Consider the following 17,201-nt stretch of genomic DNA (forward strand, 5'->3'; position numbering starts at 1 on the left):
GCCTAATCCTATTGTACTGCGAACTGTGCTGGACTACAGCTTCCTCTTCCATCTGCTACTCCAGACTGAGCCTTCGGGCCATTACATTCCAATCATGAGAAAGGTATTTAAGGTGGCCAATTGCAAGTTGTGCTTCTGTTTGACTTCACAGGTAAGGGGGTGTTTAGACTGTGTGCACTTAGAGCCCAGGCCTAAACTCTCTAGCTAAAATTTCCCTTCGGTATTGCCCCTTTTTTGGGGTGTTTGGGGGCCGTGTCTTTAGGTGCACCCATGAATATAGGATATCCTTTTGTACGGAAGAAGTTGCAGATTGATATTTTGCAGGTTTTTTTAGTTGTCATGGCAATTTTGGGCAGAAATCTTACTTTGGACTTTTTTCTTTCTTTATTTCAGGCCAAACTGCAAACTCCTATGGAGAACTGTGCCCACAGATATGCATGCAGGAAAGCAAGGATGGTGCCACTGAATAGCTACAGGTGTGCACTTTCAAGGAATATATAGTTTGTGGGGGGTTTTTCGCATGTAAGGGGATGTTTAGACTAAAGACCCAAACTTTCCAGGTAAAATTTCCCTTCGTATTGTCTCTGTTTTGGGGTGTTTGAGGGGCCGTGTCTTTTGGTGCAACCATACATGCAGGGTATAGTTTTACTCAGGAGAACTTGTTCTTTCATATTTGGGTTCATTTGAACATTTTTATTGGAGTAATTTTGTCAAATTCACTTCTGACTTTATGACTGTGATGGTGTTTCAGAAAAAAAATACCCAAAGATATTGCTGTGTTTTCGGGTGATCTGTATGACTCCAGCTACATTTAGAGCAAAAACGACACCACAGCTAATAACCTAGAGGACTGTGGTTTCTAAAATACCTAACTTATGTGGATATTTCACTTATATCGTTAGATATGTTAGATATGCCACAATAACCTATAGATGCCCTTATCTGTTCTGTTCCAATGTAAATTGTACGAAATGCTGTTTTATTTTTGGGGTGTGTTGTGGACAAGAAAGGCGGGATAACGGTACATATCTGGTATTGTTGGATTCAGCAGAATCAGAGGGAAATAGTGGAAGCACTCAAGGCTAAATCAAAATATATTTAAATATAATGGAAGTGCTACTTACAATGCACTTCCCTGGGCCCCTGTCTCATAAGTAATTCAGTATAAATGCAAGTGCATGTTTACAAAACAGGGGTTTTTAGTTACCAAAGTTATGATCATAAAATTGAAAAGCCACCATACCACGTCAAGGTAAACCCCATATGGCGGTCCCTAACTTACTTATTAAAAAGAAATGTTTCTCTGATAATAGCTTACTGTTTCAGGTATGTGACATTGTTTCAATTTGAGGCTGAATCCTCCGCCAGTAAGCTTTAGGAGAGTGATTGCCAAACCACACCCACATTTAAAGCGTAGGACCACCATTGTTTTAGGTGGGTATGGTGCTTTGAAACCATGAAGCAGGCACGCTTCAGGCATATACTTATCAGAGGAATAGTGGAGCATCAAGCTAACATATATTTAAATTATGAAGTGCTACTTAAATGCACTTCCCTGGGCCCCTTTCTAGTAATTCGTATAAATGCAAGGCGTTTACAACAGGTTTAGTTACAAGTTATGATCATAATTAAAAGCCACCATACCACGAAGGTAAACCCATATGGCGGTCCTAATTACTTATAAAGAATTTTCTCTGATAAAGCATTCTGTGTTATGTATGTTGAGCATTGGTTTATTGAAGGATCCCCGCCAGTAAAGCTTTTAGAGAAGTGATTGCCAAACAACACCCACATTTAAGGTAGACACATTAGTTTAAGGGGTGGTTGGGTGCTATTGAAACCATGAGCTAGGCCACAGCTTCAGGCCTACTATAAGAGGAAATGTGGAGCATCAGCTAAATCAAATTATTTAATATATGAGGCTACTTACAATCACTTCCTGGCCCTGTTCATAGTAATTCAGTATAAATGCAAGTGATGTTTACAAACAGGGGTTTTATTACAATTATGATCATAAATGAAAAGCCACCACCACGCAAGGTAAACCATATGGCGGTCCCTAACTTACTTATTAAAAAAATGTTTTCTGCTAATAGCATTACTGTTTCAGTGTATGTTGAGCTTGGTTCAATTTGAGGCTGAACTCCCCGCCAGTAAGGCTTAAGAGAGAGTGATGCCAACCAACACCACATTAAAGCGTAGGACCCATAGTTTTAGGTGGGTATGGGGTGCTATGAAAACAATGAGCTAGGCCAAGCTTCAGGCCAATATACTATATCAGAGGGAAATGTGGACCTCAGGCTAATCAAATTTTTAAATATAATGAAGTGACTTACAATGCTTCCTGGCCCTGTCTCTAAGTATTCAGTATAATGCAATGCATGTTAAACAGGGTTTTGTTCCAAAGTTATGATCATAAAATTGAAAAGCACTACCAGCAGGTAACCATGGCGGTCCCAACTTCTTTTAAAAAGAATGTTTCTCTGCTAATAGCTTACTGTGTAGTGTATGTTGACATTGTTTAATTGAGGCGATCCCCCGCCAGTAAGCTTTTAAGGAGGTGATGCCAAACACCCCCTTTAAGCGTAGACCACCATAGTTTAGGGGTGGGTTTCTATTAACCACATGAACTAGGCAACTTGCCAATATCATCAGGGAAAAGTGGAAGACTAAGGTAATAAAATATATTATTATGGAGTTCTTAAATGACTCGCCCCTTCCATAATATTCGTATTGCTCTGTTTAGGGGTTTTAGTCCAGTTTGTCAAAATGAAAAGCACTACCAATGGTAAACCATATGGGTTAATTACTTATTAAAAAGAAATGTTTTCGCAAATAGCATTCTGTGTTCGTGTTGTTGACTTGGCAATTTGAGCAACCCCCGCATAAAGGCTTTTAAAAGAGTGATTCCCAACCAAATACCACTAAACTAGACCCTTAGTTTTAAGGGTGGGTATGGGGTGTTTGAAAAACTGAAGTACCACGTTGGATACAATCAGAGGGAAATAGTGGAAGCACTCAAGGCTAAATCAAATATATTTAAATATAATGGAAGTGCTACTACAATGCACTTCCCTGGGCCCTGTCTCATAAGTAATTCAGTATAAATGCAGTGCATGTTACAAAACAGGGGTTTTTAGTTACCAAAGTTATGATCATAAAATTGAAAAGCCACCATACCACGTCAAGGTAAACCCCATATGGCGGTCCCTAACTTACTTATTAAAAAGAAATGTTTCTCTGCATAATAGCATTACCTGTGTTCAGTGTATGTTGAGCATTGGTTTCAATTTGAAGGCTGAATCCTCCCCCGCCAGTAAAGGCTTTTAAGAGAGAGTGATTGCCCAAACCAACACCCACATTTAAAAGCGTAGGACCACCATTAGTTTTAAGGGGTGGGTATGGGGTGCTATTGAAAAACCACATGAAGCTAGGCCACAGCTTCAGGCCAATATACTATATCAGAGGGAAATAGTGGAAGCACTCAAGGCTAAATCAAAATATATTTAAATATAATGGAAGTGCTACTTACAATGCACTTCCCTGGGCCCCTGTCTCATAAGTAATTCAGTATAAATGCAAGTGCATGTTTACAAAACAGGGGTTTTTAGTTACCAAAGTTATGATCATAAAATTGAAAAGCCACCATACCACGTCAAGGTAAACCCCATATGGCGGTCCCTAACTTACTTATTAAAAAGAAATGTTTCTCTGCATAATAGCATTACCCGTGTTCAGTGTATGTTGAGCATTGGTTTCAATTTGAAGGCTGAATCCTCCCCCGCCAGTAAAGGCTTTTAAGAGAGAGTGATTGCCCAAACCAACACCCACATTTAAAAGCGTAGGACCACCATTAGTTTTAAGGGTGGGTATGGGGTGCTATTGAAAAACCACATGAAGCTAGGCCACAGCTTCAGGCCAATATACTATATCAGAGGGAAATAGTGGAAGCACTCAAGGCTAAATCAAAATGTATTTAAATATAATGGAAGTGCTACTTACAATGCACTTCCCTGGGCCCCTGTCTCATAAGTAATTCAGTATAAATGCAAGTGCATGTTTACAAAACAGGGGTTTTTAGTTACCAAAGTTATGATCATAAAATTGAAAAGCCACCATACCACGTCAAGGTAAACCCCATATGGCGGTCCCTAACTTACTTATTAAAAAGAAATGTTTCTCTGCATAATAGCATTACCTGTGTTCAGTGTATGTTGAGCATTGGTTTCAATTTGAAGGCTGAATCCTCCCCCGCCAGTAAAGGCTTTTAAGAGAGAGTGATTGCCCAAACCAACACCCACATTTAAAAGCGTAGGACCACCATTAGTTTTAAGGGGTGGGTATGGGGTGCTATTGAAAAACCACATGAAGCTAGGCCACAGCTTCAGGCCAATATACTATATCAGAGGGAAATAGTGGAAGCACTCAAGGCTAAATCAAAATATATTTAAATATAATGGAAGTGCTACTTACAATGCACTTCCCTGGGCCCCTGTCTCATAAGTAATTCAGTATAAATGCAAGTGCATGTTTACAAAACAGGGGTTTTTAGTTACCAAAGTTATGATCATAAAATTGAAAAGCCACCATACCACGTCAAGGTAAACCCCATATGGCGGTCCCTAACTTACTTATTAAAAAGAAATGTTTCTCTGCATAATAGCATTACCTGTGTTCAGTGTATGTTGAGCATTGGTTTCAATTTGAAGGCTGAATCCTCCCCCGCCAGTAAAGGCTTTTAAGAGAGAGTGATTGCCCAAACCAACACCCACATTTAAAAGCGTAGGACCACCATTAGTTTTAAGGGGTGGGTATGGGGTGCTATTGAAAAACCACATGAAGCTAGGCCACAGCTTCAGGCCAATATACTATATCAGAGGGAAATAGTGGAAGCACTCAAGGCTAAATCAAAATATATTTAAATATAATGGAAGTGCTACTTACAATGCACTTCATAACTTTGGTAACTAAAAACCCCTGTTTTGTAAACATGCACTTGCATTTATACTGAATTACTTATGAGACAGGGGCCCAGGGAAGTGCATTGTAAGTAGCACTTCCATTATATTTAAATATATTTTGATTTAGCCTTGAGTGCTTCCACTATTTCCCTCTAATATAGTATATTGGCCTGAAGCTGGGGCCTAGCTTCATGTGGTTTTTCAATAGCACCCCATACCCACCCCTTAAAACTAATGGTGGTCCTACGCTTTTAAATGTGGGCGTTGGTTTGGGCAATCTCTCTCTCTTAAAAGCCTTTACTGGCGGGGGAGGATTCAGCCTTCAAATTGAAACCAATGCTCAACATACACTGAACACAGGTAATGCTATTATGCAGAGAAACATTTCTTTTTAATAAGTAAGTTAGGGACCGCCATATGGGGTTTACCTTGACGTGGTATGGTGGCTTTTCAATTTTATGATCATAACTTTGGTAACTAAAAACCCCTGTTTTGTAAACATGCACTTGCATTTATACTGAATTACTTATGAGACAGGGGCCCAGGGAAGTGCATTGTAAGTAGCACTTCCATTATATTTAAATATATTTTGATTTAGCCTTGAGTGCTTCCACTATTTCCCTCTAATATAGTATATTGGCCTGAAGCTGTGGCCTAGCTTCATGTGGTTTTTCAATAGCACCCCATACCCACCCCTTAAAACTAATGGTGGTCCTACGCTTTTAAATGTGGGCGTTGGTTTGGGCAATCTCTCTCTCTTAAAAGCCTTTACTGGCGGGGGAGGATTCAGCCTTCAAATTGAAACCAATGCTCAACATACACTGAACACAGGTAATGCTATTATGCAGAGAAACATTTCTTTTTAATAAGTAAGTTAGGGACCGCCATATGGGGTTTACCTTGACGTGGTATGGTGGCTTTTCAATTTTATGATCATAACTTTGGTAACTAAAAACCCCTGTTTTGTAAACATGCACTTGCATTTATACTGAATTACTTATGAGACAGGGGCCCAGGGAAGTGCATTGTAAGTAGCACTTCCATTATATTTAAATATATTTTGATTTAGCCTTGAGTGCTTCCACTATTTCCCTCTAATATAGTATATTGGCCTGAAGCTGTGGCCTAGCTTCATGTGGTTTTTCAATAGCACCCCATACCCACCCCTTAAAACTAATGGTGGTCCTACGCTTTTAAATGTGGGCGTTGGTTTGGGCAATCTCTCTCTCTTAAAAGCCTTTACTGGCGGGGGAGGATTCAGCCTTCAAATTGAAACCAATGCTCAACATACACTGAACACAGGTAATGCTATTATGCAGAGAAACATTTCTTTTTAATAAGTAAGTTAGGGACCGCCATATGGGGTTTACCTTGACGTGGTATGGTGGCTTTTCAATTTTATGATCATAACTTTGGTAACTAAAAACCCCTGTTTTGTAAACATGCACTTGCATTTATACTGAATTACTTATGAGACAGGGGCCCAGGGAAGTGCATTGTAAGTAGCACTTCCATTATATTTAAATATATTTTGATTTAGCCTTGAGTGCTTCCACTATTTCCCTCTAATATAGTATATTGGCCTGAAGCTGTGGCCTAGCTTCATGTGGTTTTTCAATAGCACCCCATACCCACCCCTTAAAACTAATGGTGGTCCTACGCTTTTAAATGTGGGCGTTGGTTTGGGCAATCTCTCTCTCTTAAAAGCCTTTACTGGCGGGGGAGGATTCAGCCTTCAAATTGAAACCAATGCTCAACATACACTGAACACAGGTAATGCTATTATGCAGAGAAACATTTCTTTTTAATAAGTAAGTTAGGGACCGCCATATGGGGTTTACCTTGACGTGGTATGGTGGCTTTTCAATTTTATGATCATAACTTTGGTAACTAAAAACCCCTGTTTTGTAAACATGCACTTGCATTTATACTGAATTACTTATGAGACAGGGGCCCAGGGAAGTGCATTGTAAGTAGCACTTCCATTATATTTAAATATATTTTGATTTAGCCTTGAGTGCTTCCACTATTTCCCTCTAATTCAGCAGAATCAGGGCTTTTACAAACATTTTTGTCAGTAAATGTAATTATTCTTTGAAAAAAACACAAAATAAAAACATTTTATTCTTTATTTTTACATATTTCACTCAAAATTTTTGTTATATCTCCAGAAAAAGTACAAATTTTTTTTCAGTGTTCAAGCCCAATTCATTACCGGAAAAAACGATATATATAATGTGTCTTATGTCACTCAGAACTCTTGGGATCAGAGGCACAGGAAGGAATACATATGCCTTGCAGAATTTCCATTGGATAGAAAATACATCCACCATCCAAGCATCCTGATCTACTGTCCAGAAGACATACTTCTGGACAGTCCTTGCTGCCATAAGATCGAGGCAGAACGCATCCCATTTCTTCAGGATTATCCTGAAAACTGATTAATGAAGTTCCCATTCCCCGGATTGGGGAACAGCTCTACTCAGTCTGTCTGCTTTCACATTCTGTGTTCCCGGAATGTATTTATTTTATTATTATTAACATGTATTTATATAGCGCCAACATATTGCGTAGCACTGTAAAGTAACTGTGATTATACAACTACATCACATGAATTACATACATAGAATATATGGAGTAACAAACATCACAATCAATACAGGTACAAAGAGGTGAGGAAGGCCCTATGCATAGGCATACAGTCTAAAGGGAAGGGAGTAATACCCAAGGTGTGGGAGTGGGCAAGATCGAAGTAAGTGGGTGAGAAATGTGGTGTTGTATGTGGTGTTGCGTTTGGTAGTTAAGCAGAGTGAGGGTAGGCTTCTCGAAAGAAGTGCGTTTTCAGAGATTTTTTGAAAGCAGAAAGGTTGGGAGAAAGTCGGACAGATCGTGGGAGAGCGTTCCAGAGGAGGGGTGCAGCCCTTCCAAAGTCTTGAATGCGAGCATGTGAGGAGGTAATGAGAGAAGAGTTGAGTAGCAGGTCAGTAGAGGAGCGAAGTAAGCGAGTGGGTGAGTATAATAGAGATGAGTTCAGAGATGTAGGGTGGAGCAGAGTTGTGAAGTGCTTTGAAAGTCAGTGTCATTAATTTGAATTTGATTCTGAAAGGTAACGGAAGCCAGTGCAGGGATTGACAGAATGGCGAGGCAGAGGATGAGCGGTTGCTGAGGTGTATGAGCCTCGCAGCAGTGTTCATTATGGACTGGAGAGGTGACAGTCTCTGGAGGGGAGGCCAATTAAAAGAGAGTTACAGTAGTCTAGACGCGATATGATGAGAGAGTGAATAAGAATTTTGGCAGCGTCTTGGGTGATAAATGATCGTATTTTGGATATGTTCCTTAGGTGGAAGTGACATGATTTAATAAGTGACTGAATATGAGGAGTGAATGACAGGGCAGAATCTAGGATAACCCCAAGGCACCGGGCCTGGGGAGAGGGGGTGATAGTGGAATTGTTAACTATGATGGATACTTCGGGGATGCTACTGGTGTTTCTTGGAGGAAAGAGAACCATTTCAGTTTTAGAGAGGTTTAATTTAAGGTAGCGTTGCGACATCCAGGTAGAGATAGCGGACAGGCAGGAGGAGACGCGAGTTAGGAGTTCTGGGTTGAGATCAGGAGATGAGAGATAGATTTGAGTATCGTCAGCATAGAGGTGGTAGTGGAAACCATACGAATTTATTAATTTGCCAAGGGAGGAAGTATAGAGGGAGAATAGTAATGGTCCCAGGACAGAGCCTTGAGGAACTCCAACAGAAAGAGGTAGGGAGAAGATGATACTCCATTGTAGGAGACACTGAAGGAACGATTGGTGATGTAAGAAGAGAACCAGGACAGGGCTGTGTCACGAAGGCCAAGCGACTGGAGGGACTGGAGAGGAGAGGGTGATCTACAGTGTCAAATGCGGCTGAGAGGTCAAGCAGTATTAGTAGTGAGAAATGATTGTTGGCTTTAGCGGTTAAAAGGTCATTAGTTAGTCGAGTCAGGGCAGTTTCTGTGGAGTGTTGTGGCTTAAAACCAGATTGTAGGGGGTCCAGCAGGTTATTGTCAGAGAGGAATGAGGTAAGTCGGTTGTAGACTAGGCGCTCAAGTAGTTTAGAGATGAAAGGTAGCAGAGAGATAGGTCGGAGGTTGTCAAGATTGGAGGGATCAAGAGAGGGTTTTTTCAGAATGGGGGTGACAAGAGCATGTTTTAGTTGAGAAGGAAACAGTCCAGTTGAGAGCGAAAGATTAAATAGGTGAGTTAAGGCTTTGATTAGACAAGGATTGGTATTGCGGAGAAGTTTCGAGGGAATTGGATCAAGCGGGCAGGTGGTAAGGTGAGAAGAGGCCAGAAGCTTTGAGACTTCCTCATCAGTGACAGGGGTGAAGGAGCACAGGAGAGACTGGGCAGTGTGCAGGGAGGGTGGTGGAAGTCTAGGGGGGTTGAGTAGTGTAATGTCCCTTCTGATAGTGTCAATTTTGTTTTTGAAGTGCTCAGCAATATCTTGAGCAGAGACAGATGTGCATGGAGGGGGTGGAGAAGGGGAAAGGAGAGTGTTAAAGGTGGAGAAAAGTTGTGCTGGTTTTTTAGAAAGGGAGTTAATGAGTGAAGTAAAGTATGTTTGTTTGGCTTGGAAGAGGCTGGTGTTAAAGGAGCGCAGGGCGGATTTGTAGCTCCAAATTTGGATTTGTATTCCGCTTTGAGTTCTTCCAAGTTCTTTTCTGCCCATGAAAAAATAAGCATGGTCAAGTGCAATAGACCTTTTGACCTTGTCCCTCCTTGCCTGTTCAGGTATCTGATTAAAGTCATATTGTCCTATTTAATCAGAACCGACTTGTTTAGGAGATGACTCCCGAATGTTAACAGTCCCAGGAATACTACTTTTGATTATTTCCAATTGGAAGATCTGGGGATTTCTGATCCCACTTGCCCTGAGTCTCGAACTCCAGTGTGTGTGGGCTCCCCAGCCCCACTTGCTGGCATCTGTTGTCAACAACACCCATTGTGGTTGAACTGACCTATTTGCCTGGACTTTGACCATTCTTTTGCCTAATCCTATTGTACTGCGAACTGTGCTGGACTACAGCTTCCTCTTCCATCTGCTACTCCAGACTGAGCCTTCGGGCCATTACATTCCAATCATGAGAAAGGTATTTAAGGTGGCCAATTGCAAGTTGTGCTTCTGTTTGACTTCACAGGTAAGGGGGTGTTTAGACTGTGTGCACTTAGAGCCCAGGCCTAAACTCTCTAGCTAAAATTTCCCTTCGGTATTGCCCCTTTTTTGGGGTGTTTGGGGGCCGTGTCTTTAGGTGCACCCATGAATATAGGGTATCCTTTTGTACGGAAGAAGTTGCAGATTGATATTTTGCAGGTTTTTTTAGTTGTCATGGCAATTTTGGGCAGAAATCTTACTTTGGACTTTTTTCTTTCTTTATTTCAGGCCAAACTGCAAACTCCTATGGAGAACTGTGCCCACAGATATGCATGCAGGAAAGCAAGGATGGTGCCACTGAATAGCTACAGGTGTGCACTTTCAAGGAATATATAGTTTGTGGGGGGTTTTTCGCATGTAAGGGGATGTTTAGACTAAAGACCCAAACTTTCCAGGTAAAATTTCCCTTCGTATTGTCTCTGTTTTGGGGTGTTTGAGGGGCCGTGTCTTTTGGTGCAACCATACATGCAGGGTATAGTTTTACTCAGGAGAACTTGTTCTTTCATATTTGGGTTCATTTGAACATTTTTATTGGAGTAATTTTGTCAAATTCACTTCTGACTTTATGACTGTGATGGTGTTTCAGAAAAAAAATACCCAAAAATATTGCTGTGTTTTCGGGTGATCTGTATGACTCCAGCTACATTTAGAGCAAAAACGACACCACAGCTAATAACCTAGAGGACTGTGGTTTCTAAAATACCTAACTTATGTGGATATTTCACTTATATCGTTAGATATGTTAGATATGCCACAATAACCTATAGATGCCCTTATCTGTTCTGTTCCAATGTAAATTGTACGAAATGCTGTTTTATTTTTGGGGTGTGTTGTGGACAAGAAAGGCGGGATAACGGTACATATCTGGTATTGTTGGATTCAGCAGAATCAGGGCTTTTACAAACATTTTTGTCAGTAAATGTAATTATTCTTTGAAAAAAACACAAAATAAAAACATTTTATTCTTTATTTTTACATATTTCACTCAAAATTTTTGTTATATCTCCAGAAAAAGTACAAATTTTTTTTCAGTGTTCAAGCCCAATTCATTACCGGAAAAAACGATATATATAATGTGTCTTATGTCACTCAGAACTCTTGGGATCAGAGGCACAGGAAGGAATACATATGCCTTGCAGAATTTCCATTGGATAGAAAATACATCCACCATCCAAGCATCCTGATCTACTGTCCAGAAGACATACTTCTGGACAGTCCTTGCTGCCATAAGATCGAGGCAGAACGCATCCCATTTCTTCAGGATTATCCTGAAAACTGATTAATGAAGTTCCCATTCCCCGGATTGGGGAACAGCTCTACTCAGTCTGTCTGCTTTCACATTCTGTGTTCCCGGAATGTATTCCGCTTTGAGTTCTTCCAAGTTCTTTTCTGCCCATGAAAAAATAAGCATGGTCAAGTGCAATAGACCTTTTGACCTTGTCCCTCCTTGCCTGTTCAGGTATCTGATTAAAGTCATATTGTCCTATTTAATCAGAACCGACTTGTTTAGGAGATGACTCCCGAATGTTAACAGTCCCAGGAATACTACTTTTGATTATTTCCAATTGGAAGATCTGGGGATTTCTGATCCCACTTGCCCTGAGTCTCGAACTCCAGTGTGTGTGGGCTCCCCAGCCCCACTTGCTGGCATCTGTTGTCAACAACACCCATTGTGGTTGATGCATGGAAACTGGGTGTCGGAGATTTACCACTTTCTTCCACCAGCCCAGGGACTGAACTGTAGTTGGTGTCAACCGAATATGTTGATGAGGTCGGAGATAATTGTGATCCCATTTGGTTAAGAAATCGTTCTGTAGTATTCTGGTGTGAAGGTGGACCCACTTCACACAATCTATTGTAGAGATAATTGTCCCCATTATTTTCTGGCAATTCACTGCTGTCTGCACAGGTCTGGTTCGGAATTTGTTTAACGAGTTTTGGATGTCCAGAATTCTTCTCTCCGAAAGACTGAGGTTGAAGTCCTTTGTGTCTATGATCACTCCCAGAAACTCTAGCCATTGGGCCGGAAGTAAAATGCTTTTCTCCCAGTTCAACCATCCTAAATTTTGAAGAAAACTGGATACTTTTGTTAGATGAACTTTGAGAATCTCTTTTGAAGAGGCCTTGATACTGTAGGTGCCAGAACTTTTGTGAACAACATGGGAGCTGTTGCCAGCCCAAAGGGAAGGACAGCATACTGATAATGTCTGTTCAGAATCTTGAACAGAAGAAACTTCCTGTGAGATCTTTTCACCGCAAAGTGCCAATAAGCATCATCTAGTTTCAATAACCAGTCGCCTGGATCCATGCATTGTGTGATGGACTTTAGGGTTTCCATATTTAAAGAAGAAACTTTCAGCTGCTCGTTCACTCTTCTGAGATTGAAAATAACCCTGAATTCTCCATTCAGTTTTCATCTGAGAAAAAGATAAGAGTATATTCCTGAAAATTTCTGACTTTGAGGGACCTTTGATATTACTCTGTTTTTCAGTTGATCCTGAATGATAGATCTTAGAATGGAAGAATTTTTTGCAGATACGTGACAGAAATAATGGCAATAGCAGACTTGCAGGCTGCTCCACCTGCCACATAGACTCTCTTTAAGGGGCAAATTCTCTAACCTCCTCCAGCGATGGCTTTGCTCACAGTGCAACACTTCGCCGTTTCACTAAAATCCGAATTTGCGTCCAGGGTGCCGAACGCTGGAAAAGTTGCTGTAGTGTTACTGCGCCAAGCAAAATGAAGTTGCGCTAGCGTTGGCTAATTTGTATACGCGGGAAGTTAAAGTTCAATGGACGAATATGTTGCAGCAAATAAATTACATTAGACAAGCCCAAGAAACCTTAATAAAATAAAGTTGTTATATTGTTCTACACATGAGCCCAGTGTATATTTTATGTGCCATATGTTAGGAAATGTAGGGGGAAGCCGGTTACCCCAAAAAAAATTTACACTATTTTTCAGCCTATCACCCTGAAAAAGGAAAAGACGCTAGCGTTTTTTGGGACTTAGAAACATTTTCAACTATTTTTTGAGGAACACTTCGCCTGGTCTGAGGTGACAAAGGCAAGTCTGGCGCAAGAGGTAACATTCAGTAAAATCTGCATCTTAGTGAATTTGCTTAGTTACGTCTATTCGCCAGAGTGCAAATTTGACAGGCATTAGGGAGCGAAGTACCGCTAGAGTCTATCTCCTTTGCTAGCGAAGTTACGCCAGCGACCATTAGTAAATCAGAGAAGTAACGAAATGACGTCATGCTATAGAATTTTCTGCTGCGTTAGTCACTTCGCCCTTTAGTAAACTTGCCCCTAAGGCTCCATCTTGTCACCTTTCCATTGTATCTTTTAGAGATACTCCTTCATCTATCAGAAGGGTAGTTTTTCTGGCCACTCTTGTTATGGCCGTATCTACTTTAGGAGGATTTCCCCATGATTTAGACAAATCTGCTGGGAAGGGATTCAATTTTTTGAACCTCCTAGGAACTACTTGTTTTTTGTCTGGATTTTCCCATTCTGACTGAATAGTTGACTTAATAACATCATGAGCTGGAAATAGATGATTCTTTTTGAAAGCTGATTTAAACATCTTATCCTGCTTAATCTGAGATTTTCCCTGATCTTCCAGATCTAAGGTCTTCCTAACTGCTTTTATGAGGGGTTCAATCATATCAGTATTGAAGGTAGTGTCCTCATCAGAAACTTCACCTTCAGATTCACTTGACCATACCCCTAAAGATCCAGCTCTAATAACTACTTCTGCCCCCTGTAGAGGACGATCTGCTAGCAGTCTGACCTAAATTCTTTAAAACATTATCTGTAACTTTCGCATCATGGAAGTCATAGATTGATTAATTGTTTCTTTCATCCAATTTGTCATATCAGAGACGTGCGTTGAAACAACTCCTGAAGCTTCCTGCAGGCATTTAGCGTATAATCTTTTGTCCAGAAGAGCATAATCGGAACATGAGGCACACAATCTTTTCTGCCTGACTTTTTCCTACTTCCTTCTCTGATTTGAGAACGCCTGTTAAAAGAGAACTAAACCCCCTTTGTAATAAAAACCCCTACCCTCCACAGTCCCCTCTCCCTGCTCCCCCCGTACACAAGTAAATACCCCCTAATCCGGTAATTACACCTTGTTGCAGAGTCATTGCAGTGGAGCTCACGGGGGCCATCTTTGGCTGCTTCAGTAATCTTCAGGTCTTCTTCCGGCACTTCAATCATTTTCATCACTTTCGGCGCATGAGCAGTTGTAGCGAACTGGGAAAATGCTCCAACTGTGCATGTGCCAATATGGAGATTCCTTACTGAGATTATAGAAGTGGCTAAAGATGGCCCCCATGAGCTCTGCTGTGCTGACTCTGCAATAAGGGGTAATTACCGGCTTTGGGGTATTTACTTCTGTTTAAATTCTGTGTGGGGGGGAGCAGGGAGGGGGGCTATGGAGGGTAGGGCTTTTTATTAGAAAGGTGGGTTAGTTCTCCTTTAAGGAAAAGTGTCTCATAGTTACTAGCAGTCCTCAAGCACAAAAACTGTTTTATTTTTTTTTTTAACCTCTTCTTGACTTTAATCCCGAATTTTCACCTCTCCAAAGTAAGCACTCACCCCCTTGAGCCTGAGTGAGACCTTCTAGAGCTCATTATGCAGATAGGGATACGATCCAGCAGAAGTAGTTATCCAATCTAAGGGTACAACTACACAAGCGTCTTCAAAGTGATTCCGGTGGATCCGGCACGGTCCGCCAAAACGCAGGCGTCAAGTCGGATGCAACGGAAAATAACGTTGCTATAGCAATGTCAGATGGTCGTTCATCCGATGCAACGCGACTGTTGGATGCAGATGCTGCACACTTGTGTAGTTGTACCCTAAAAGATTCCATAGCAGATTGTAAACACCTGTCCCAGGAGAGTCCCTGCAGGCTCAGCATTAGTAGTCAGTAAACCATATACTTACATCAGTATCCACCTGACAGCACAAATAGCACAAAACACCTTACCGGATCAGCAGCCAACAGGGGGAGAAGAGAGACGCTCGGCTTTCTCAAGGACTACCACAAGGAACACCTTGGTCCTGGGACATCAGAAGGGTAGAGGTATCCATCTGGAACTAGCGGGGTGAGCGACAGAAGGAAAAAAGATGGCGGCCTGGAGTAGGGTTGCCACCTTTTCTGGAAAAAATACTGGCTATTTTATATATTTATCTTTTTTCCCTATTAATAACATGGGGATCAACCATCATTTTTACAGACCAGTGACAACCCTAGCCAGGGGGCAGATTTTTATGTTATTTCCTGTCCCATTGCAGGGCGGGAGAGGATTAACCCATTGTTGCCCACTGCCATTTGTAAGGAACAGGAGTAGATCATTTATGCCCAGCATATCGCTTACATTCTGACCTCCTCCTCCACATAGGAGTTTCCCAAGGAAAATCTTGGGGAAACATATCAACCTAACAACTGTCCCAGACTCCCAGGTGCAGTCTTAGTTATATGCACAACGGTATGCCTAGTGCATATGGCGTAATGTCCCTGGTATATGTATGGACAAAGCTTTTAGAAGCCTGCGTGTTCTTTAGCCACGTTTCCCTGCTGTAACCATATCATCCAGCCTATCCTCCGACCACTAGGTGTCTCTGTCTATTAAATTCTGTGCTGCTTATTGTCTAGGCTTTCTCTCTATATTATCTAAGGCCGCTTGGACTGATTTGGCGTTTGTTGTGTACGGATTTTTGTTTCGGTACCCGGGGGCAGAGGAAGCAAAAGAAACCCCGGTAGGAACGAGCTTTATGTCATACAATTGTATGTTACGCTTCGTATAATTTTATTTGCACACTCAAGATGGGTTACGCGGAGGGTTAAACGGGGCCATTCATACTGTTTGTTCTTTATAATGTGGCTGAAAAGGAGAGCGTAGGCCATTGGTCTTTTTGTAACCTGGGCATTGTTTTGGCTTTCGGATGCGGGTAGTTACACAGTAGCTATAAATCCTTAAATCAGGCATCATATAAAGGACTTGGCTATCCCGGAAGCGAGTGAGAAATTACGAATTCGAGTTTATTGTGTCTTGTATTTGGTTTGGAAATGTTAGTCCAGCATCTGTTCAGTACATTTTTACTGTTTGGCACCTGGGACTATTTCAGTTTAAATGAAATTTTGCTTTGTTGGATTTAGTTATTTGTTTTAAACTGTTATGTGCCTCTTTTCCTTTTTAGCCTTGTTTTATAAATACACAATGAATCCTTATACATCTAAACAATAATCTTGTTTAAGGTTTCAAATTTTCAATAGGCTGTAATTTAATTTCTCTGGTTTGTTGTATTTTCAATAAATGCTTCCAGCCTCCGGCTATCCCAAAACCTTGTTGACTAGAATATTGTTGTTTTTCTGTCTTTAACTTTACCTTTTATATTTGCAGTTGACAGTTGGCTCTTAAAAACAAGGCCTATGATTATAATCAGAGCTTTTAGTGTGACTTGTTCTGTTATTCTTCTACAGGTGTTCTAAAATGTCTTCATGGGTGAAAGTAACTAGGGGCCAGCCACGAAAGCCGGTTGCTGGAAAAAGGTAAGATATGAAAATCAAATTATCTCCCTCACAAGGACCAAACCCCTTTTTGCCTTACAAAAATATACATTCAGCGCAAGCCCTATTTTTAAACTTGAAAAACAGGGGTAAACTGTCCCTTTAACTAGCTTCAATTGCAAATCTTGTGCAAAAGGCCTTTAAGCTGAGTATGCATGGCAGGATCCATTTACTTTGCTAGGTTATTTGGCACTAGAGGCATCAATTGCAGTATATGTGCCTCCATCCTTATAGGGCCAGTGACAGCTAGTTAGGTGTTGTTTATTCTTTGCAGAGTGGCATCACTTTTATTTAAAAGATTAGGTATAATAATAATAAAAAAAAAAACAGTTTTGCTTAATAGGTACAGAATTGCAGTTCATTAAATGTTTGTGCCACAACACTCAAGCCCAGCCGAATGAGCTCATGTTGAAAAGGGGGCTGAACATCTCTGAGTTAAAGGGAGATAGCCTCCTGCATCTCTCTAGTT

General features: G+C 41.0%; 1 protein-coding gene across 5 annotated transcripts in view; it reads left to right on the plus strand.

Moving 5' to 3' along the window:
* Positions 1-15,768: 15,768 nt before the first annotated feature.
* Positions 15,769-17,201, plus strand: part of XB5885308.S (provisional ortholog of nuclear receptor coactivator 5 S homeolog) — a 63,354-nt gene continuing 61,921 nt past the window's right edge. The window contains exons 1-2 of one of the 5 annotated variants that reach the window (XM_041591431.1): positions 15,769-15,921; positions 16,646-16,714. In XM_041591431.1, coding sequence (XP_041447365.1) covers positions 16,656-16,714 — 59 coding nt within the window. In that variant the 5' untranslated portion in view covers positions 15,769-15,921; positions 16,646-16,655. 5 annotated transcript variants of the gene reach the window in all.

Source organism: Xenopus laevis, chromosome 4S, assembly GCF_017654675.1.
Source record: "Xenopus laevis strain J_2021 chromosome 4S, Xenopus_laevis_v10.1, whole genome shotgun sequence".
NCBI lineage: Eukaryota > Metazoa > Chordata > Amphibia > Anura > Pipidae > Xenopus > Xenopus laevis.